Here is a 24866-nt window from a genome sequence, read left to right on the forward strand (position 1 = left end):
CCCCCTCTGGGACAGTGTCACAGTCTGTTAGATACACTGTCCTTTCCCCCTCTGGGACCGGGTGTCACAGTGTGTTAGATACACTGTCCTTTCCCCCTCTGGGACCGGGTGTCACAGTGTGTTAGATACACTGTCCTTTCCCCCTATTTGACAGTGTCAGTGTGTTAGATACACTGACCTTTCCCCCCTGGGACAGTGTCACAGTGTGTTAGATACACTGTCCTTTCCCCCTCTGCGACAGTGTCACAGTGTGTTAGATACACTGTCCTTTCCCCCTATTGGACAGTGTCAGTGTGTTAGATACACTGACCTTTCCCCCCTGGGACAGTCTCAGTGTGTTAGATACACTGTCCTTTCCCCCTCTGGGACAGTGTCACAGTGTGTTAGATACACTGTCCTTTCCTCCTCTTGGACAGTGTCACAGTGTGTTAGATACACTGTCCTTTCCCCCTCTGGGTCAGTGTCACAGTGTGTTAGATACACTGTCCTTTCCCCCTCTGGGACAGTGTCACAGTGTGTTAGATACACTGTCCTTTCCCCCTCTGGGACAGTGTCACAGTGTGTTAGATACACTGTCCTTTCCCCCTCTGGGAAAGTGTCAGTGTGTTAGATACACTGTCCTTTCCCCCTCTGGGACCGGGTGTCATAGTGTATTAGATACACTGTCCTTTCCCCTCTGAGACCGGGTGTCACAGTGTGTTTGATACACTGTCCCTTCCCCCTCTGGGACAGTGTCACAGTGTGTTAGATACACTGTCCTTTCCCTCTATGGGACCAGGTGTCACAATGTGTTAGATACACTGTCCTTACCCCTCTGGGACTGGGTCACAGTGTGTTAGATACACTGTCCTTACCCCTCTGGGACAGTGTCACAGTGTGTTAGATACACTGTCCTTACCCCTCTGGGACAGTGTCACAGTGTGTTAGATACACTGTCCTTTCCCCCTCTGAGACAGTGTCACAGTGTGTTAGATACACTGTCCTTTCCCTCTCTGGGACAGTGTCACAGTGTGTTAGATACACTGTCTTTCCTCCTCTGGGACCGGGTGTCACAGTGTGTTAGATACACTGTCCTTTCCCCCTCTGGGACAGTGTCACAGTGTGTTAGATACACTGTCCTTTCCCCCTCTGGGACTGTGTCACAGTGTGTTAGAAACACTGTCCTTTCTGCCTCTGGGACAGTGTCACAGTGTGTTAGATATACTGTCCTTTCCCCCTCTGCGACAGTGTCACAGTGTGTTAGATACACTGTCCTTTCCCCCTCTGGGACCGGGTGTCACAGTGTGTTAGATACACTGTCCTTTCCCCCTCTGGGACAGTGTCACAGTGTGTTAGATACACTGTCCTTTCCCCCTCTGGGAAAGTGTCACACTGTGTTAGATACACTGTCCTTTCCCCCTCTGGTACTGCGTGTCACGGTGTGTGAGATACACTGTCCTTTCCCCCTCTGGGACCGGGTGTCACAGTGTGTTAGATACACTGTCCTTTCACCCTCTGGGACCGGGCGTCACAGTGGGTTAGATGCACTGTCCTTTCCCCATCTGGGACAGTGTCACAGTGTGTTATACAAACTGTCCTTTCCCCCTCTGTGACAGTGTCAGTGTGTTAGATACACTGTCCTTTCCCCCTCTGGGACAGTGTCACAGTGTGTTAGATACACTGCCCTTTACCCCTCTGGGACAGTGTCACAGTGTGTTAGATACACTGTCCTTTCCCCCTCTGGGACCGGGTGTCACAGTGTGTTAGATACACTGTCCTTAACCCCTCTGGGACAGGGTGTCACAGTGTGTTAGATACACTGTCCTTTCCCCCTCTGGGACCGGGTGTCACAGTGTGTTAGATACACTGTCCTTTCCCCCTCTGGGACCGGGTGCCACAGTGTGTTTGATACACTGTCCTTTCCCCTCTGGGACCGGGTGTCACTGTATTTTAGATACACTGTCCTTTCCCCCTCTGGGACAGTGTCACAGTGTGTTAGATACACTGTCCTTTCCCCCTCTGGGACCGGGTGTCACAGTGTGTTAGATACACTGTCCATTCCCCCTATTGGACAGTGTCAGTGTGTTAGATACACTGACCTTTCCCCCCTGGGACAGTGTCACTGTGTGTTAGATACACTGTCCTTTCCTCCTCTGGGACAGTGTCACAGTGTGTTATATACACTGTCCTTTCCCCCTCTGGGAAAGTGTCAGTGTGTTAGATACACTGTCCTTTCCCCCTCTGGGACCGGGTGTCATAGTGTATTAGATACACTGTCCTTTCCCCTCTGAGACCGGGTGTCACAGTGTGTTTGATACACTGTCCCTTCCCCCTCTGGGACAGTGTCACAGTGTGTTAGATACACTGTCCTTTCCCTCTATGGGACCAGGTGTCACAGTGTGTTAGATACACTGTCCTTACCCCTCTGGGACTGGGTCACAGTGTGTTAGATACACTGTCCTTACCCCTCTGGGACAGTGTCACAGTGTGTTAGATACACTGTCCTTACCCCTCTGGGACAGTGTCACAGTGTGTTAGATGCACTGTCCTTTCCCCCTCTGAGACAGTGTCACAGTGTGTTAGATACACTGTCCTTTCCCTCTCTGGGACAGTGTCACAGTGTGTTAGATACACTGTCTTTCCTCCTCTGGGACCGGGTGTCACAGTGTGTTAGATACACTGTCCTTTCCCCCTCTGGGACAGTGTCACAGTGTGTTAGATACACTGTCCTTTCCCCCTCTGGGACTGTGTCACAGTGTGTTAGAAACACTGTCCTTTCCGCCTCTGGGACAGTGTCACAGTGTGTTAGATATACTGTCCTTTCCCCCTCTGCGACAGTGTCACAGTGTGTTAGATACACTGTCCTTTCCCCCTCTGGGACCGGGTGTCACAGTGTGTTAGATACACTGTCCTTTCCCCCTCTGGGACAGTGTCACAGTGTGTTAGATACACTGTCCTTTCCCCCTCTGGGAAAGTGTCACAGTGTGTTAGATACACTGTCCTTTCCCCCTCTGGGACAGTGTCACAGTGTGTTAGATACACTGTCCTTTCCCCCTCTGGGACAGTGTCACAGTGTGTTAGATACACTGTCCTTTCCCCCTCTGGGAAAGTGTCACACTGTGTTAGATACACTGTCCTTTCCCCCTCTGGTACCGCGTGTCACGGTGTGTGAGATACACTGTCCTTTCCCCCTCTGGGACCGGGTGTCACAGTGTGTTAGATACACTGTCCTTTCACCCTCTGGGACCGGGCGTCACAGTGGGTTAGATGCACTGTCCTTTCCCCATCTGGGACAGTGTCACAGTGTGTTATACAAACTGTCCTTTCCCCCTCTGTGACAGTGTCAGTGTGTTAGATACACTGTCCTTTCCCCCTCTGGGACAGTGTCACAGTGTGTTAGATACACTGTCCTTTACCCCTCTGGGACAGTGTCACAGTGTGTTAGATACACTGTCCTTTCCCCCTCTGGGACCGGGTGTCACAGTGTGTTAGATACACTGTCCTTAACCCCTCTGGGACAGGGTGTCACAGTGTGTTAGATACACTGTCCTTTCCCCCTCTGGGACCGGGTGTCACAGTGTGTTAGAGACACTGTCCTTTCCCCCTCTGGGACCGGGTGCCACAGTGTGTTAGATACACTGTCCTTTCCCCCTCTGGGACCGGGTGTCACTGTATTTTAGATACACTGTCCTTTCCCCCTCTGGGAGTGGGTGTCACTGTATTTCAGATACACTGTCCTTTCCCCCTCTGGGACAGTGTCACAGTGTGTTAGATTCTCTGTCCTTTCCCCCTCTGGGACCGGGTGTCACAGTATGTTAGATACACTGTCCTTTTCCCCTCTGGGACAGTGTCACAGTGTGTTAGATACACTGACCTTTCCCTCTCTGGGACAGTGTCAGTGTGTTAGATACAGTGTCCTTTCCCCCTCTGGGACAGTGTCACAGTGTGTTAGATACACTGTCCTTAACCCCTCTGGGACCGGGCATCACAGTGGGTTAGATGCACTGTCCTTTCCCCATCTGGGACAGTGTCACAGTGTGTTATACACACTGTCCTTTCCCCCTCTGGGACAGTGTCACAGTGTGTTAGATACACTGTCCTTTCCCCCTCTGGGACAGTGTCACAGTGTGTTAGATACACTGTCCTTTCCCCCTCTGGGACCGGGTGTCACAGTGTGTTAGATGCACTGTCCTTAACCCCTCTGCAACAGGGTGTCACAGTGTGTTAGATACACTGACCTTTCCCCCTCTGGGACAGTGTCAGTGTGTTAGATACACTGTCCTTTCCCCCTCTGGGACCGGATGCTACAGTGTGTTAGAGACACTGTCCTTTCCCTCTCTGGGACAGTGTCACAGTGTGTTAGATACACTGTCTTTTCCCCCTCTGGGACAGTGTCACAGTGTGTTAGATAAACTGTCCTTTCCCACTCTGGGACAGTGTCACAGTGTGTTAGATACACTGTCCTTTCCCCCCTCTGGGACCGTGTCACAGTGTGTTAGATACACTGTCCTTTCCCCCTCTGGGACCGGGTGTCACAGTGAGTTAGAAACACTGTCCTTTCCGCCTCTGGGACAGTGTCACAGTGTGTTAGATACACTGTCCTTTCCCCCTCTGGGACAGTGTCGCAGTGTGTTAGATACACTGTCCTTTCCCCCTCTGGGACAGTGTCATACTGTGTTAGATACACTGTCCTTTCCCCCTCTGGTACCGCGTGTCACTGTGTGTTAGATACACTGTCCTTAACCCCTCTGGGGCCGGGTGTCACAGTGCGTTAGATACACTGTCCTTTCCCCCTCTGGGACCGGGTGTCACAGTGTGTTAGATACACTGTCCTTTCCCCCTCTGGGACAGTGTCACAGTGTGTTAGATACACTGTCCTTTCCCCCTCTGGGACAGTGTCACAGTGTGTTAGATACACTGTCCTTTCCCCCTCTGTGCCAGTGTCACAGTGTGTTAGATACACTGTCCTTTCCCCCTCTGGGACAGTGTCAGTGTGTTAGATATACTGTCCTTTCCCCCTCTGGGACAGTGTCACAGTGTGTTAGATACACTGTCCTTTCCCCCTCTGGGACAGTGTCAGTGTGTTAGATATACTGTCCTTTCCCCCTCTGGGACCGGGTGTCACAGTGTGTTAGATACACTGTCCTTTCCCCTCTGGTACCGGGTGTCTCTGTGTGTTAGATACACTGTCCTTTCCCCCTCTGGGACAGTGTCACAGTGTGTTAGACACACTGTCCGTTCCCCCTCTGGGACCGGGTGTCACAGTGTGTTACATACACTGTCCTTTCCCTCTCTGGGACAGTGTCACAGTGTGTTAGATACACTGTCCTTAACCCCTCTGGGACCGGGTGTCACAGTGTGTTAGATACACTGTCCTTTCCCCCTCTTGGACCGGGTGTCACAGTGTGTTAGAGACACTGTCCTTTCCCCCTCTGGGACCGGGTGTCACAGTGTGTTAGATACACTGTCCTTTCCCCCTCTGGGACAGTGTCACAGTGTGTTAGATACACTGTCCTTTCCCCCTCTGGGATAGTGTCACAGTGTGTTAGATACACTGTCCTTTCCCCCTCTGTGACCGGGTGTCACAGTATGTTAGATACACTGTCCTTTTCCCCTCTGGGACAGTGTCACAGTGTGTTAGATACACTGTCCTTTCCCCCTCTAGCACTGCGTGTCACAGTGTATTATATACACTGTCCTTTCCCCCTCTGTGACCGGGTGTCACAGTATGTTAGATACACTGTCCTTTTCCCCTCTGGGACAGTGTCACAGTGTGTTAGATACACTGTCCTTTCCCCCTCTAGCACTGGGTGTCACAGTGTATTATATACACTGTCCTTTCCCCCTCTGGGACAGTGTCACAGTGTGTTAGATACACTGTCCTTTCCCTCTCTGGAACAGTGTCACAGTGCGTTAGATACACTGTCCTTTCCCCCTCTGGGACCGGGTGTCACAGTGTGTTAGGTACTCTGTCCTTTCCCCCTCTGGGACCGGGTGTCACAGTGTGTTAGATACACTGTCCTTTCCCCCTCTGGGGCAGTGTCACAGTGTGTTAGATACACTGTCCTTTCCCCCTCTGGGACAGTGTCACAGTGTGTTAGATACACTGTCCATTCCCTCTCTGGGACAGTGTCACAGTGTGTTAGATACACTGTCCTTTCCCCCTCTGGGACAGTGTCACAGTGTGTTAGATACACTGTCCTTTCCCCCTCTGGGACAGTGTCACAGTGTGTTAGATACACTGTCCTTTCCCCCTCTGGGACAGTGTCAGTGTGTTAGATACACTGTCCTTTCCCCCTCTTTGACCGGGTGTCACAGTGTGTTAGATACACTGTCCTTTCCCCCTCTGGGACCGGGTGTCACAGTGTGTTAGATACACTGTCCTTTCCCCCTCTGGGACAGTGTCACAGTGTGTTAGATACACTGTCCTTTCCCCCTCTTTGACCGGGTGTCACAGTGTGTTAGATACACTGTCCTTTCCCCCTCTTTGACCGGGTGTCACAGTGTGTTAGATACACTGTCCTTTCCCCCTCTGGGACCGGGTGTCACAGCGTGTTAGATACACTGTCCTTTCCCCCTCTGGGACCGGGTGTCACAGTGTGTTAGATACACTGTCCTTTCCCCCTCTTGGACAGTGTCACAGTGTGTTAGATACACTGTCCTTTCCCCCTCTGGGACCGGGTGTCACAGTGTGTTAGATACACTGTCCTTTCCCCCTTTGGGACCAGGTGTCACAGTGTGTTTGATGCACTGTCCCTTCCCCCTCTGGGACCGGGTGTCACTGTATTTTAGATACACTGCCCTTTCCCCCTCTGGGACAGTGTCACAGTGTGTTAGATACACTGTCCTTTTCCGCTCTGGGACCGGGTGTCACAGTATTTTAGATACACTGTCCTTTCCCCCTCTGGGACAGTGTCACAGTGTGTTAGATTCTCTGTCCTTCCCCCCTCTGGGACCGGGTGTCACTGTATGTTAGATACACTGTCCTTTCCCCCTCTGGGACTGGGTGTCACAGTGTGTTAGATACACTGTCCTTTCCCCCTCTGGAACCGGGTGTCACAGTGTGTTAGATACACTGTCCTTTCCCTCTCTGGGACAGTGTCAGTGTGTTAGATACACTGTCCTTTCCCCCTCTGGGACAGTGTCACAGTGTGTTAGATACACTGTCCTTTCCCCCTCTAGGACTGGGTGTCACAGTGTGTTAGATACACTGTCCTTTCCCCCTCTGGGACCGGGTGTCACAGTGTGTTAGATACACTGTCCTTTCCCCCTCTTGGACAGTGTCACATTGTGTTAGATTCACTGTCCTTTCCCCCTCTTGGACAGTGTCACAGTGAGTTAGATACACTGTCCTTTCCCCCTTTGGGACCAGGTGTCACAGTGTGTTTGATACACTGTCCTTTCCCCTCTGGGACCGGGTGTCACTGTATTTTAGATACACTGTCCTTTCCCCCTCTGTGACAGTGTCACAGTGTGTTAGATACACTGTCCTTTCCCCCTCTGGGACAGTGTCAGAGTGTGTTAGATACACTGTCCTTTCCCCCTCTGGGACAGTGTCAGAGTGTGTTAGATACACTGTCCTTTCCCCCTCTGGGACCGTGTGTCACAGTGTGTAAGATACACTGTCCTTTCCCCTCTGGGACCGGGTGTCACAGTGTGTTAGATACACTGTCCTTTCCCCCTCTGGGACCGGGTGTCACAGTGTGTTAGATACACTGTCCTTTCCCCCTCTGGGACCGGGTGTCACAGTGTGTTAGATACACTGTCCTTTCCCCCTCTTGGACAGTGTCACAGTGTGTTAGATACACTGTCCTTTCCCCCTCTGGGACAGTGTCACAGTGTGTTAGATACACTGTCCTTTCCCCCTCTGGGACAGGTGTCACAGTGTGTTAGATACACTGTCCTTTCCCCCTCTGGGACAGTGTCACAGTGTGTTAGATACACTGTCCTTTCCCCCTCTGGGACCGGGTGTCACAGTGTGTTAGATACACTGTCCTTTCCCCCTCTGGGACCGGGTGTCACAGTGTGTTAGATACACTGTCCTTTCCCCCTCTGGGACCGGGTGTCACAGTGTGTTAGATACACTGTCCTTTCCCCCTCTTGGACAGTGTCACAGTGTGTTAGATACACTGTCCTTTCCCCCTCTGGGACAGTGTCACAGTGTGTTAGATACACTGTCCTTTCCCCCTCTGGGACAGTGTCACAGTGTGTTAGATACACTGTCCTTTCCCCCTCTGGGACAGTGTCACAGTGTGTTAGATACACTGTCCTTTCCCCCTCTGGGACCAGGTGTCACAGTGTGTTAGATACACTGTCCTTTCCCCTCTGGGACCGGGTGTCACAGTGTGTTAGATACACTGTCCTTTCCCCCTCTGGGACAGTGTCACAGTGTGTTAGATACACTGTCCTTTCCCCCTCTGGGACCGGGTGTCACAGTGTGTTAGATACACTGTCCTTTCCCCCTTTGGGACAGTGTCACAGTGTGTTAGATACACTGTCCTTTCCCCCTCTGGGACCGGGTGTCACAGTGTGTTTGATACACTGTCCTTTCCCCTCTGGGACCGGGTGTCACTGTATTTTAGATACACTGTCCTTTCCCCCTCTGGGACAGTGTCACAGTGTGTTAGATTCTCTGTCCTTTCCCCCTCTGGACCGGGTGTCACTGTATGTTAGATACACTGTCCTTTCCCCCTCTGGGACTGGGTGTCACAGTGTGTTAGATACACTGTCCTTTCCCCCTCTGGGACCGGGTGTCACAGCCTGTTAGATACACTGTCCTTTCCCTCTGGGACAGTGTCAGTGTGTTAGATACACTGTCCTTTCCCCCTCTGGGACAGTGTCACAGTGTGTTAGATACACTCTCCTTTCCCCCTCTGGGACTGGGTGTCTATTACCGAAACGGTTCTCCTTTGCTTTGTACAGTGCTGTGTTTAATTTTGTGTTGATCCTCTTCCTCTGACCAGTGAATGTATTTGACTATTTTAACATCTTTTCAATGAAAATTACCCAGGATGCTGCAGTTGGAGAAGCCAAACAGTTGGTGGCCTTTGGCAAAGACGGCACAATGATGGTCAACGAGGATGTTCTGGGAAGTTGTTTTCTCCAAGATGATGTGAAGGAGCTGCCGGTTTGTCTGATCTCCATCATCGGTGAAGAGAGGAAGGGGAAATCATTCCTACTCAACTATCTCCTTCGGAGACTCAGTAATCTGGTCAGTAAGCACTGCTGAATAATTTCACTAATGAGATAACCAAAAGGACTATAACCAGTTACTCACCGACAGAACCACACAACTTCTAATCTCTCTTTCCAATCCCTCACTCACTATCCCTCCATCTCCAATCCCTCACTCTCTCTCCCTCCATCTCCAATCCCTCACTCTCTCTCCCTCCATCTCCAATCCCTCACTCTCTCTCCCTCCATCTCCAATCCCTCACTCTCTCTCTCCCTCCATCTCCAGTCCCTCACTCTCTCCATCTCCAATCCCTCACTCTCTCTCTCCATTTCCAATCCCTCACTCTCTCCTCCATCTCCAATCCCTCACTCTCTCTCCCTCCATCTCCAATCCCTCAATCTCTCTCCCTCCATCTCCAATCCCTCACTCTCTCTCCCTCCATCACCGGTCCCTCACTCTCTCCCACCATCTCCAATCCCTCATTCTCCTCCATCTCCAATCCCTCACTCTCTCCCTCCGTCTCCAATCCCTCACTCTCTCTCTCCCTCCATCTCCAATCCCTCACTTTCTCTCCCAACATCTCCAATCCCTCATTCTCCCTCCATCTCCAATCCCTCACTCTCTCCCTCTTTCTCCAATCCCTCACTCTCTCTCTCCCTCCATCTCCAATCCCTCACTCTCTCACCCTACATCTCCAATCCCTCACTCTCTCTCTCCCTCCATCTCCGACCAGTCTTTCTCTCTCTCTCTTTCTCCATCTCCAATCCCTCATTCTCTCTCTCCATCTCCAATCCCTCACTCTCTCTCCCTCCAATCCCTCACTCTCTCTCTCTCCATCTCCAGTCCCTCACTCTCTCTCTCCCTCCATCTCCAACCCCTCACTCTCTCTCCCTCCATCTCCAATTCCTCACTCTCTCTCCCTCCATCTCCAATCCCTCACTCTCTCTCCCTCCATCTCCAATCCCTCACTCTCTCTCTCCATCTCCAGTCCCTCACTCTCTCTCTCCATCTCCAATCCCTCACTCTCTCCCTCCATCTCCAATCCCTCATTCTCTCTCTCTCTCTCTTTCTCCATCTCCAATGCCTCACTCTCTCTCCATCTCCAATCCCTCACTCTCTCTCTCTCTCTCTCTCTCTCTCCATCTCCAATCCCTCACTCTCTCTCCATCTCCAGTCCCTCACTCTCTCTCTCCATCTCCAATCCCTCACTCTCTCTCTCCATCTCCAATCCCTCAATCTCTTTACCTCCATCTCCAATCCCTCACGTTCCTTTAGAGGATGAGAAGGGAGTTTTAATAATGGGAAATGAGGAAATGGCTGAGGAACTGAGCGACTGATAGAAATGAGGCTATGACAGGTGAGGACCTTGAGAGGATTGGTATCACTAAGGAGGGAGTGATGGGCAAGCTAATGGGGCTAAAGGTAGACAAGTCTCCTGGCCCTGATGGAATGCATCCCAGAGTGCTAAAAGAGATGGCTAGGGAAATTGCAGATGCACTAGTGATAATTTTACCGAAATTCACTAGACTCTGGGGTGGTCCCGGTGGATTGGAAATTAGCAAACGTGACGCCACTGTTTAAAAAAGGAGGTAGGCAGAAAGCAGGAAATTATAGGCCAGTGAGTTTAACTTCGGTAATAGGGAAGATGCTGGAATCTATCATCAAGGAAGAAATTGCGAGGCATCTGGATAGAAATTGTCCCATTGGGCAGACGCAGCATGGGTTCGTAAAAGGCAGGTCGTGCCTAACTAATTTAGTGGAATTTTTTGAGGACATTACCAGTGCAGTAGATAACGGGGAGCCGATGGATGTGGTATATCTGGATTTCCAGAAAGCCTTTGACAAGGTGCCACACAAAAGGTTGCTGCATAAGATAAAGATGCATGGCATTAAGGGTAAAGTAGTAGCATGGATAGAGGATTGGTTAATTAATAGAAAGCAAAGAGTTGGGATAAATGGGTGTTTCTCTGGTTGGCAATCAGTAGCTAGTGGTGTCCCTCAGGGATCCGTGTTGGGCCCACAATTGTTCACAATTTACATTGATGATTTGGAGTTGGGGACCAAGGGCAATGTGTCCAAGTTTGCAGATGACACTAAGATGAGTGGTAAAGCGAAAAGTGCAGAGGATACTGGAAGTCTGCAGAGGGATTTGGATAGGTTAAGTGAATGGGCTAGGGTCTGGCAGATGGAATACAATGTTGACAAATGTGAGGTTATCCATTTTGGTAGGAATAACAGCAAACGGGATTATTATTTAAACGATAAAATATTAAAGCATGCCGCTGTTCAGAGAGACTTGGGTGTGCTAGTGCATGAAGTCACAGAAGGTTGGTTTACAAGTGCAACAGGTGATTAAGAAGGCAAATGGAATTTTGTCCTTCATTGCTAGAGGGATGGAGTTTAAGACTAGGGAGGTTATGTTGCAATTGTATAAGGTGTTAGTGCGGCCACACCTGGAGTATTGTGTTCAGTTTTGGTCTCCTTACTTGAGAAAGGACGTACTGGCGCTGGAGGGTGTGCAGAGGAGATTCACTAGGTTAATCCCAGACCTGAAGGGGTTGGATTATGAGGAGAGGTTGAGTAGACTGGGACTGTACTCGTTGGAATTTAGAAGGATGAGGGGGGATCTTATAGAAACATTTAAAATTATGAAGAGAATAGATAGGATAGATGCGGGCAGGTTGTTTCCACTGGCGGGTGACAGCAGAACTAGGGGGCATAGCCTCAAAATAAGGGGAAGTAGATTTAGGACTTAGTTTAGGAGGAACTTCTTCACCCAAAGGGTTGTGAATCTATGGAATTCCTTGCCCAGTGAAGCAGTTGAGGCTCCTTCATTACATGTTTTTAAGGTAAAGATAGATAGTTTTTTGAAGAATAAAGGGATTAAGGGTTATGGTGTTCGGGCCGGAAAGTGGAGCTGAGTCCACAAAAGATCAACCATGATCTAATTGAATGGCGGAGCAGGCTCGAGGGGCCAGATGGCCTACTCCTGCTCCTAGTTCATATGTTCTTATGTTCTTATGTTCTCCCTCCATCTCCAATCCCTCACTCTCTCTCCATCTCCAGTCCCTCACTCTCTCTCCATCTCCATCTCCAATCCCTCACTCTCTCCCTCCATCTCCAATCCCTCACTCTCTCTCCCTCCATCTCCAATCCCTCACTCTCTCTCCCTCCCTCCATCTCCAATCCCTCACGTTCTCCCTCCATATCCAATCCCTCACTCTCTCTCCCTCATCTCCAATCCCTCATTCTCTCCCTCCCTCCATCTCCAATCCCTCACTCTCTCCCTCCATCTCCAATCCCTCACTCTCTCTCCCTCCATCTCCAATCCCTCACTCTCTCTCCCTCCATCTCCTATCCCTCACTCTCTCTCTCTCCCTCCATCTCCAATCCCTCACTCTCTCTCCCTCCATCTCCAGTCCCTCATTCTCTCCCTCCATCTCCAATCCCTCACTCCCTCTCCCTCCATCTCCAATCCCTCACTCTCTGTCCCTCCATCTCCAATCCCTCACTCTCTCTCTCCCTCCATCTCCAATCCCTCACTCTCTCTTTCTCCATCTCCAATGCCTCACTCTCTCTCCATCTCCAACCCCTCACTCCCTCTCTCTCTCTCTCCATCTCCAATCCCTCACTCTTTCTCCCCCCATCTCCAGTCCCTCACTCTCTCTCTCCATCTCCTATCCCTCACTCTCCCTCCCTCCATCTCCAATCCCTCACTCTTTCTCCCTCCATCTCCAATCCCTCACTCTCTCTCCCTCCATCTCCAGTCCCTCACTCTCTCTCCCTCCATCTCCAATCCCTCACTCTCTCTCCCTCCATCTCCAATCCCTCACTCTCTCTCCCTCCATCTCCAGTCCCTCACTCTCTCTCCCTCCATCTCCATCCCTCACTCTTTCTGTCCCACTCCAATCCCTCACTCCCTACATCTCCAATCCCTCACTCTCTCTCTCCCTCCATCTCCAATCCCTCACTCTCTCTCTCCCTCCATCTCCAATCCCTAACTCTCTCTCTCCCTCCATCTCCAATACCTCACTCTCTCTCTCTCCAATACCTCACTCTCTCCCTCCATCTCCAATCCCTCATTCTCTCTCCCCCTCCGTCTCCAATCCCTCACTCTCTCTCCCCTCCATCTCCAATCCCTCAGTCTCTCTCTCTCCATCTCTAATCCCTCACTCTCTCTCTCCATCTCCAACCCCTCACTGTCTCTCTCTTCATCTCCAATCCCTTACTCTCTGTCCCTCTCCAATCCCTTACTCTCTCTCCCCCTCCATCTCCAATCCCTCACTCTCTCTCCCCCTCCATCTCCAATCCCTCACTCTCTCGCCCTCCGTCTCCAATCCCTCACTCTCTCTCCATCTCCAATCCCTCACTCTCTCTGTCTCTCCATCTCTAATCCCTCACTCTCTCTCTCTCCATCTCCAATCCCTCACTCTCTCTCCCCTCCATCTCCAATCCCTCACTCTCTCTCTCTCCATCTCTAATCCCTCACTCTCTCTCTCCATCTCCAACCCCTCACTCTCTCTCCTTCCATCTCCAATCCCTCACTCTCTATCTCTCTCTCCATTTCCAATCCCTCACTCCCTCTCACTCTCCATCTCCAATCCCTCACTCTCTCTCTCTCCATCTCTATTCCCTCACTCTCTCTCTCTCCATCTCCAATCCCTCACTCTCTCTCTCTCCATCTCTATCCCCTCACTCTCTCTCTCTCCATCTCTATTCCCTCACTCTCTCTCTCCATCTCCAACCCCTCACTGTCTCTCTCTTCATCTCCAATCCCTCACTCTCTCTGTCCCTCTCCAATCCCTCACTCTCTCTGTCCCTCTCCAATCCCTCACTCTCTCTGTCCCTCTCCCAATCCCGCACTCTGTCACTCTCTCTCTCCATTTCCAATCCCTTACTCTCTCTCCCTCCATTCCAATCCCTCACTCTCTCTCTCTCCATCTCCAATCCCTCACTCCCACTCTCTCCATTTCCAATCCCTCACTCCCTCGCTCTCCATTTCCAATCCCTAATACTCTGTCTCTCCAGGCACGATTCAATGGAAAGATTTCTAACTATCATTTTGGGTGTGTTTGATGGGGTGTTTCTCGATGGCCACGTTAACGAGGCCTGTTTTCAACAATCTCACAAGGCTTCTCAATGCCGTCAATGTGAGAATGGCCACCTTGCTTCCCCTGAGGGGGTCAGAAGACCAGCAGCAGGGTCAACAATGCCACCTGGTGTACAGCGGCAGTGGCTGTCACTGCGGGCAGCGTGACCAGGGGGACAAGTGTCCAATGTCGGAAGAAGACCAACGACCCCCACCGAGCTGTAAGGGTAAATTACCACCTCTCTCCTGGCATCAGTTCTGCCTGCCACCCCTCAAATTCACAACTCAATGACAGCATAGGTGACAAAATGGGCCTCATTATAACAGGTCTCTGTTTCGGTCTCAGGCCTATGGAGCGGCATCATCAGCCAATCTCCGCAGGTATCCTTTATTCCCCAAGAACCAACCCATAATCCTGGGATGGTCCTGAAAGACACCGGAGATCTCTGAATGCCCCAGGATCTAGCTGTCATGCACACTCCCGGGGTAGTGGGGACTCACAGGTGTGATATGTAGGCGGTGGTCACACACGATCTGAACATTCAGGGAGTGGAGACCCTTCCTGTTAATAAAGGGCACTCCCTGATGCACAGGGTGACATGCATGCCATCGATGGATCAGGGGCATCGTGGCGATGGTGGCAAATCCTACAGCGCGGGTATCATGGTAGGCATGGTCCACCTCCCGGATGCAGCTGTGGGCTTTGTGATGGTTGGGTCCTGTGTGTCCATGGATGGGGTGGTGGGGGCGTGTTTAGTTTCAGTGCTGATCGGGGAACCTTTCAGAGATGGCACTCCGACCTCTGTGGAGCCAGTCTTGCCGGTTCTATCAGGCCCCGTCCCACCAGACTGACAGACAAACCATGCTCCACCCAATTGTTCGATGTTATAGTGACTGAAAATCTGAAAACTCTTGTTAAAATTTTTTATAAATTTAGACTTTCCAATTTTTTTTTCAATTAAGGGCCAATTTAGAGTGGCCTATCCACCTACCTTGAACATATTTTTGGATTGTAGGGTGAGACACACGAAGACACAGGGAGAATGTGCAAACTCCACATTCACAGTGACCCGGGATCGAACTTGGGGCCTCGGTGCCGTGAGTCAGCAGTGCTAACCACTGCGCCGCCATGATGCCATGAGGCAGCGTGCTAACCACTGTTTTACCGTGAGGGAGCAGTGCAAACCACTGCACCACCATGAGGCCATGAGGCAGCGTGCTAACCACTGCACCACCATGAGGCAGCAGTGCAAACCACTGCACCACCATGAGGCAGCAGTGCTAACCACTGCACCACCATGAGGCAGCAGTGCTAACCACTGTTTTACTGTGAGGCAGCAGTGCTAACCACTGCACCACCATGAGGCAGCGTGCTAACCACTGCACCACCATGAGGCAGCAGTGCAAACCACTGCACCACCATGAGGCAGCGTGCTAACCACTGCACCACCATGAGGCAGCGTGCTAACCACTGTTTTACCGTGAGGGAGCAGTGCAAACCACTGCACCACCATGAGGCAGCAGTGCTAACCACTGCACCACCACGAGGCAGCAATGCTAACCACTGCGCCACCATGAGGCAGCAGTGCTAACCACTGCACCACCATGAGGCAGCAGTGCTAACCACTGCGCCACCATGAGGCAGCAGTGCTAACCACTGCACCACCATGAGGCAGCAGTGCTAACCACTGCACCACCATGAGGCAGCAGTGCTAATCACTGCGTCGCCATGAGGCCGTGAGGCAGCAGTGGTAACCACTGCCCCACCCTGCAAGCCTGGTGTGAGAACTCGGCTGTTCATCGAGGCACATCCCGGGTTTCGGTCAGAGCCTGGCACTCGGACAAATTATGGGAAAATGTCACCGAGAGAGCGAGGGATTGGAGATGGAGGCAGCAATTTAACAACCACGTAGCGTCCAGCGCGGATCTGGGTGCGCTGATTAAATAGTGGGAAAGGCCAAAATCAAGGTTCACCGCCGCGAACCAATTTGCTATCTAACCGGCCCACTCACGATGGCGAGTTGCGGATTGCGCCCAAAATGGGGGGAATATCATCAACCATCATTTGCATTTATTTCAATCTCATTGGCGAGACTGAAGTCGAATGCAGCGGCTTCTCGGGAATTAACTGGCTCCCCATGGAGAAATCACGGAGGCATCAGTTAGGACCCCTTTTCAAAAATGTGAAGCTGGCGCACTCTCTGCCCGGCAGTGAGGAGGTGAGGAGCCCTTTCCATTTTATGGCACCAGAGCTGCTGTCCCAGTCTGGGGGAGGGGGGGAGGGGGGGGAACTCAGGGCATTTGGGCGTGGTCAGGGGTCTGAAACGTTCTAGGTCGTGGGTCAACCCTAGGCCGGGGGGTGAGGGGCTTTGCATCTGTGAAGACCTCAAGCCATGAGGCGGCACGGTGGTTAGCATCCTGTGCATCGATGAGGGGGAAGAACATGGACCATGAAAAGGGCCGGCAAAATCAGCATGGAGACGCACCCATGGTCGATTCGGCCACTCCCAGGGAGGTGGGGGCTACTGCTACTCCTGGCACACTTTACACTGTTGGGCGGGCTGCTCAATCTCCATGTCCAACCCTGGCCACTGAACTTCAGGCGAACATCTTCATCTTAGACACATTGGAGTGTCTGTTATGGAGATCTGCTCAGGTCCCTTGTGCGGAACCACAACGCGGTATCCATGAAGTGCATCGTAGCAACGTCCTTGTTACCTCTGGGTAGTGTTGGCAGTATGGCGGAAGTGGGAGCCTACTCCATGCGTTCCTGTTCTGCATCGCAGGGGGGTGTTCCAGCGCATAGTCGTATGCCGCTAATAAGAGGGCCCATCGTTGAACTCTGGCCGAGGTTATAGGTGGGATGGCCCTGTCCTCTTTGATCATACACAGCAGCAATTTGTGTTCGGTCAATACCGTGAACCGTGAGACGTACTCGTGGAATGTCTTTGTGGCGAAGACAACGGCCGAACCTTCCTTCTCTGAGAGTAATTGCGAAAGTGATCGGACGCTCCTTGCCATCGCCCATCTAATGAGCGGTGGGATATGTTAGGCTCTTAATCACACTAAAGGTGGATGCCCCACAGACCATCACGAGGATCACTGTCTGACGCTCATCTCCGATAATGGTATTGGCCCAAAGAAAAGCACATCCACTCGACATATTGCGATCAATCAACGACACCTGCATCAAGTGTGTCCAGCTTCCCGAAGTGCGGCATCACTACAGCGGGTAAACCGACCTCCTGAGGTCTGCAGAGGGGCGGCTGGGTGCAGTGAAAACGGTGCCGTCTGCATATCTGTATCTCCCTGTTCCTTTCCCTCTCTCTCTCTCTTCCCCCCACCCCCACCCCGCCAACTATCCTTATTCTGTTCCTATCTGGAATGTTACCCACATACACATCAAAACAAAACCTTATTGCCACAAGTAGGCTTACATTAACATTGTAATGCACTGTACATCAGCAAGGTGCAGTGCAGCATAGTATACCCAGCTAAGTTGAGGGTGACCTACAAATCCAAGGACTTTTATTTTGGGACGGCGGAAGCAGCGGAGGAGTTTGCGAAGGCAGAAGGACTGTGGCACAATGGCGGACCAATCGATGACCCCCTGCTGCTCCTGCATTCCCATCTCCGTGTGCTCTCAGGACAGCCAAAGCTCGATGGCCCATTTCAAATCCAAGCTGGGCTCTGCCAACAGCTTTCCTCTGAGTGGCTGTGTTATTTATGCCACATACTAGCCTGTCCTCAACATTTCAGAGAGGGGGTCACTTCCGGTTGCGGCTATGCAGGAGCTAAGCCGCACGTTCGGCAGCTCCTGCTAGAAATGGACTTTGGGGATCTTTTCAGGTCCTCCAACGGCGCTTTTTCGACGATTCCCGATGTGGGAAGGGGTCTGCAGTAGATCCCCAGGGTTCTATGGTCCGGACCAGGAGTGGGGTGAGCAGAAAAGCGGTGGCAGCGCCCCTGGGAAAGCGGGGGAAGGAAAACAAAATGGCGGCCGGCGGAGCCCTCGAGGAGTGGAGGCAGTGGGCGTGGGAGCAGCAGGAGACTCTGCTGCGCTGCTTTCAGGAGCTTAAGGTGGAGCTGCTGGAGTCGCTGAAGGCTACCACCATTAAGCTGCTGGAGACTCAGACAGCCCAGGGGGCCGCAATCCGGGAGCTGCAGCAGCAAGCCTCCGAAAGGGAGGATGAGACCTCCCTCGCGGGGAAGGTGGAGATGCACGAGGCGCTCCATAAAAAGTTGCAGAAGCGGTTCGAGGAGCTGGACAACCGGTCGGGGCAGAAGAATTTACGGATCCTGGACCTCACGGAGGGGCTGGAGGGATCGGACCTGGCGGCCTATGTGGTCGTCCTGCTGAATTCGCTGATGGGAGCTGGGTCCTTCCAGGGGCCCCTGGAGCTGGAGGAGGCCCACAGAAACTGGCCAGGAGGCCCAAGCCGAATGAGCCGCCGAGGGCGGTGCTGGTGCGGTTCCACCGGTTCGTTGACCGGGAGCGTGTGCCTAGGTGGGCCAAGAAGGAGCGGAGCAGCAGGTGGGAGAACACGGTAGTGCGGATCTACCAGGACTGGAGTGCGGAGGTGGGTGAGCGAAGGGCCAGGTACAACCGGACGAAGGCGGTGCTTCACAGACAGGGTGTGAAGTTCGGCATGTTGCAGCCAGCGCGTCTGTGGGTCACCTATAAGGACCGCCACCATTTGAGTCCCCGGAGGAGGCATGGGCCTTTGTGCAGGCCGAGAAATTAGACTCAAACTGAGGGTCTGGGATGGGGGTTTTGTATGTAAATGTAACTGTGTCTAATTTTTCTTTTTTTGGAGGGGGGTTCTCTGTTTCATGCGGGGTGTGTGTTGGGTTCAGGGTGGGTGGGATGTCTTTGTGTCTTTTGGTGTGGGTCTGGTGGATGGGTTCGGGCAGGGAGGTGCATTGGGAGTGCGGGGAGCTGGTGGTGGTGATTGGCAATGGGAGTTGCCCTAGAGGAGGCGGGGTTGGGCAGGGCGAAAGCGCGGGCTTTCCTCTGGTTTTCCGTGCTGCGGGGTGATGGGGGGGGGTCGGGGCTGAGAAGCGCGGGCCTTTGCTGGTTGTTATTTTCCCGCGTAAGAGCGGGGGGGAGGAGGGCCTGCTGATGGGCACGGAGGAGGAGGAGTAGCCCCACGTGGGGAGGGGTCAGAGGTGTGGCGGGAGTCGCCGGGGTCAGCAGAAGTTAGCTGGATCACGGGAGTGCTATGGAGGGGGGGGGGCCGTGGCTAGCAGGGGTCCAAGCCTGGGGGGGAGGGGGGAGGGGGGTACCGGGTTGCTGCTGAAATGGCCAGGAGGGAGCTGGGGTATGCAAGGGGGGGTGTTGCCGCCGTGGGAAACTGGCAGAGCGGGGGACGCTGGCCGGGGGTGGGCAAGGGATGGGGTATGGCTAGTCGGCAGGGGATGGGGGCAGGGAGCCCCCTGATCCGGCTGATAACCTGGAATGTGAGGGGGCTGAACGGGCCCGGGTATTTGCCACCTGAAGGGACTGAAGGCGGATGTGGCCATGCTCCAAGATACGCACCTGAGAATGGTGGACCAGGTCCGGCTGAGGAAGGGGTGGGTGGGCCAAGTATTCCATTCAGGGCGGCGATCCTGGTGGGAAAGAGGTTGTCGTTTGAGGCGTTAAATGTGGTGGCTGACAGTGGCGGGAGATATGTGATGGTGAGTGGTAAGCTGCAGGGGGAGCGGGTGGTGTTGGTGAATGTTTACGCCCCAAATTGGGACGATGCGAGGTTTATGCGGAGTATGTTGGGCCGCATTCCGGACCTGGAGGTGGGGGGCCTGATCATGGGGGGGGGGACTTCAACACGGTACTGGATCCCCCATTGGGTCGATCCAGGTCCCGTACGGGCAGGAGGCCGGCGGCAGCTAAGGTGTTGAGGGGGCTTATGGAGGTTTGCGAGGCCAAGGGCCAGGGAATACTCGGTTTTCTCCCACGTGCATAAGGCCTATTCCAGGATTGATTTTTTTGTCCTGAGCAGGGGGTTGGTTTCGAGGGTGGAGGATGTGGAATACTCCGCCATTGCCATTTCAGATCATGCCCCTGCACTGGGTGGACCTCGGGCTGGGGGAGGAGAGGGACCAGCGTCCGCTCTGGCGCTTGGAGGTGGGGCTGCTGGCAGATGAGGAGGTGGCTGAGAGGGTTCGGGGGTGTATCGAGAGGTACCTTGAGGCCAATGACAACGGGGAGGTCCGAGTGGGGACGGTCTGGGAGGCATTGAAGGCGGTGGTTAGAAGGGAGTTGATTTTCATCCGAACCCATAGGGAGAGCAGAGGGAGAGGGAGAGATTGGTGGGGGAGATGGTGAAGGTGGACAGGAGATATGCGGAGGCCCCAGAGGAGGGATTGCTGGGGGAGCGGTGTAGCCTTCAGGCCAGATTTGACCTATTGACTACCAGAAAGGCGGAAGCTCAGTGGAGGAAAGCACAGGGGGCGGTGTATGAATACGGGGAGAAGGCGAGCAGAATGCTGGCACACCAGCTCCGAAAGCGAGACGCGGCCAGGGAGATTGGGGGAGTGAAGGATAGAGATGGGAAGTTGGTGAGGAGGGGGGTAGACGTTAATGGGGTCTTTAGGGACTTCTATGGGGAACTGTACTTGTCTGAACCCTCGGTGGGGGGGGGGGGTGGAATAGAGCGCTTCTTGGACAAGCTGTGATTTCCGGAGGCGGGGCGGGTGGAGGGACTGGGGGCGCCGATTGAGCTGGAGGAGCTGGTTAAAGGGATAGGGAGCATGCAGTCGGGGAAGGCACTGGGGCCGGATGGGTTTCCGGCCGAATTTTATAAAAGATGTGCGGACCTGTTGGGCCCCCGTTGGTTCGGACCTTTAACGAGGCAAGGGAGGGGGGAGCTTTACCCCAACTATGTCACGGGCGCTGATTTCCTTGATCCTGAAGCGGGACAAGGACCCCCTGCAGTGTGGCTCATACAGGCCGATCTCGTTGCTAAATGTAGACGCCAAGCTGTTGGCAAAGATCTTAGCTACCAGGATAGAGGATTGTGTGCCGGGGGTCATTCACGAGGACCAGACGGGGTTTGTAAAGGGATGACAGTTGAATACCAACATACGAAGGCTCCTCAATGTCATTATGATGCCGGCTGTGGAAGGGGAGGCGGAGATAGCGGTGGCATTGGTTGCGGAGAAGGCCTTTGATAGGGTTGAGTGGGAGTATTTGTGGGAGGTGTTGGAGAGGTTTGGGTTTGGGGAGGGGTTTGTCCGTTGGGTGAGGCTGCTCTACGAGGCCCCGATGGCGAGTGTAGCCACAAATAGAAGGAGGTCGGAGTACTTTCGGCTGTACCGGGGGATGAGACAGGGGTGCCCTTGTCCCCCTTGCTCTTCGCGTTGGCAATTGAGCCCCTGGCCATGGCGTTGAGGGAACTCGAGGGGCCTGGTGCGGGGTGGGGAGGAGCATCGAGTGTCGCTTTATGCGGACGACCAGTTGCTGTATGTGGCGGACCCGGTGGGGGGGATGCCGGAGGTGATGAGGATTCTCAGCGAATTTGGGGGCTTTTCGGGGGATAAACTCAACCTGGGTAAGAGTGAGTTGTTCGTGGTGCACCTGTGGGATCAGGAGGAGGGGATTGGTAGGCTCCCATTGAAGCAGGCAGGGAAGAGCTTCAGGTACCTAGGAGTCCAGGTGGCTAGGAGCTGGGGGGCCCTGCACAAGCTCAACCTCACAAGGTTGGTGGAGCAGATGGAGGAGGAGTTTAAGAGGTGGGATATGTTACCGCTGTCACTGGCGGGGAGGGTGCAGTCCGTTAAGATGACGGTGCTCCCGAGGTTTTTGTTCCTGTTTCAGTGCCTTCCCATCCTTATCCCAAAGGCCTTTTTTAGGAGAGTTAACAGTATCACGGGATTTGTGTGGGCACAATGGACCCCGACGGTGAGAAGGGTGTTTTTGGAACGAGGCAGGGATAGGGGGGGCTGGCGTTGCCCAACCTCTGTGGGTACTATTGGGCTGCCAACGCAGCGATGGTGCGTAAGTGGGTAATGGACGGGGAAGGGGCAGCGTGGAAGAGGGTGGAGATGGCTTCCTGTGTGGGCACGAGCCTGGAGGCGCTGGTAACGGCGCTGTTGCCGCTCCCTCCAACAAGGTATACCACGAGCCAGGTGGTGGCGGCTACCCTCAAAATCTGGGGGCAATGGAGATGGCATGGGGGGAGGTGGGGGGCTCGATGGAGTCCCCGTTACGGCGGAACCATCGGTTTGTCCCAGGGAGTATCGATGGTGGATTTCTGGGCTGGCACAGGGTAGGTATTAGGAGGTTGAGGGACCTGTTTGTGGATGGGAGGTTCGCGAGTCTGGTGGAGTTAGAGGGGAAGTTTGGGCTCCCCCTGGGGAACATGTTTAGGTACATGCAGGTTAGGGCGATTGCCAGGCGGCAGGTGGAGAGGTTCCCCTTGCTGCCCCCACGTGGGGTGCGAGACAGGGTGCTCTCGTTGGGTTGGAGGAGGGAGGATTTCGGACATATACCGGGTAATGCAGGAGGTAGATGAGGCCTTGGTGGAGGAGCTGAAGGGTAAATGGGAAGAGGAGCTGGGGGAGGAGATTGAGGAGGGGACGTGGGCGGATGCCCTGGAGAGAGTGAATTCCTTCTCTTCCTGTGCGAGGCTTAGCCTCATACAGTTCAAGGTGCTGCATAGGGCCCACATGACTGGGACGAGGATGAGTAGGTTTTTCGGGGGACAGGTGTGCTAGGTGCTCGGGGAGCCCAGCGAACCACGCCCATATGTTCTGGGCGTGCCCAGTGCTAGGGGGAGTTTTGGAAGGGGGTAGCAAGGACGGTGTCGAGGGTGGTGGGATCCAGGATCAAGCCAGGCTGGAGACTCGCAATATTTGGGGTTGCAGTGGAGCCGGGAGTGCAGGAGGCGAAAGAGACTGGTGTCCTGGCCTTTGCGTCCCTAGTAGCCCGGCGGAGGATCTTGCTCCAATGGAAGGATGTGAGGCCCCCAAGCGCGGAGGCCTGGATCAATGATATGGCGGGGTTCATCAAATTGGAGAGGGTGAAATCTGCTTTTTGTTTTTTTTGTTTAAGTAGTTGCTTTTGTAGATGGGTGGTTGTTGTTCTTTGGTTTTTACTATGGTTGTTTTGTTAATATTGTTTTGTTGGTTATATTCTGTGAAAATTTTAATAAAAATTATTTTAAAAAAAAAACATTTCAGAGAGGGACGGCCTGAGCTCGAAAAGTCAGTGTTGGCTCGACTAACAAATTTCTCTGGTGGCCGCATTGTTAATACCGCAAACCGAACGGTCGCGTAACATTTCTGACAAGGTCTCACCATAGTCACAGTACTCCGCAATCCTGCGTAGCCTGGATAGAAAGTCGGCAAGGGATTCTCCTGGGGTCCTTTCAGTGGTATTAAACCGGTAACGTTGGACTATCATGGATGGGGTTGGGTTAAAATGTTGCCGCACTAAGTTCACAAGTTCATCAAACGTTTTGGTGTCCGGCGCAGCTGGGTACGTCAGGCTCCGAATCACCCCAAACGTATGCGGGCCGCAGGCGGTGAGCAATATGACCACCTGCCGCTCATTTTCAGTGATATTGTTTGCCCGGAAATAGTAACGCATCCATTGTGCGTACTGGTTCCAGCTTTCCAGCGCAGCATCAAAAACATCCATACAGAGGCATGGTGTAACAGAAAACAACTTCCAACCTGTATCCAACAAAAATCCAGGGATGGCCAGCTTTATTTATGCAGGGAATCTGCTAATGATTTCTCCGCCCCCCTCATTGGGGAAGCTCATACTTCCAAAGGATTGTGGGATTGTCATTAGTCCCCAGCCAATAGTAAGTAGGCAGGTTATAACACCCCCTGACCCACACCCAGAAACACCCACCGACCCACACCCAGAAACCCACCCGACCCACACCCAGAAACCCCCCCTGACCACACCGGGAACCCCCCCCTGACCACACCGGGAACCCCCCCACGACCAACACCCAGAAACCCCCCCTGACCCACACCCAGAAAACACCCCCCTGACCCACACCCAGAAACACCCCCCGACCCACACCCAGAAACCCCCCCCGACCCACACCCAGAAACCCCCCCGACCCACACCCAGAAACCCCCCCTGACCCACACCCAGAAACACCCCCCGACCCACACCCAGAAACACTCCCCTGACCCACACCCAGAAACCCCCCCCGACCACACCCAGAAACCCCCCCGACCCACACCCAGAAACACCCCCCGACCCACACCCAGAAACCCCCCCCCCCGACCCACAACCAGAAACCCCCCCGACCCACACCCAGAAACCCCCCTGACCCACACCCAGAAACACTCCCCTGACACACACCCAGAAACACCCCCGACCACACCCAGAAACACCCCCCGACCCACACCCAGAAATCCCCCAGACCCACACCCAGAAACCCCGACCACACCCAGAAACACCCCCGACCACACCCAGAAACCCCCCCCCCCCCCCCCCTGACCCACACCCAGAAACACCCCCCGACCCACACCCAGAAACATTCCCCTGACCCACACCCAGAAACCCCCTCCTGCCCACACACAGAAACCCCCCCCCCTGACCCCACACCCAGAAACACCCCCCGACCACACCCAGAAACCCCCCAGACCCAGAATCCTGAT

At 53.5% G+C, this 24866-nt stretch overlaps 1 protein-coding gene across 1 annotated transcript in view; it reads left to right on the forward strand.

Moving 5' to 3' along the window:
* LOC119954817 (sporulation-specific protein 15-like) overlaps positions 1-24866 on the forward strand; it is a 522687-nt gene that overhangs the window by 163951 nt on the left and 333870 nt on the right. Inside the window, exon 4 of the mRNA XM_038780358.1 lies at positions 8943-9190. Within this exon, the coding sequence (XP_038636286.1) occupies positions 8943-9190 (248 nt within the window). The remainder of the gene's footprint in view (positions 1-8942; positions 9191-24866) is intronic.

Source organism: Scyliorhinus canicula, chromosome 20 (assembly GCF_902713615.1).
Source record: "Scyliorhinus canicula chromosome 20, sScyCan1.1, whole genome shotgun sequence".
In the NCBI taxonomy this organism is placed as follows: domain Eukaryota; kingdom Metazoa; phylum Chordata; class Chondrichthyes; order Carcharhiniformes; family Scyliorhinidae; genus Scyliorhinus; species Scyliorhinus canicula.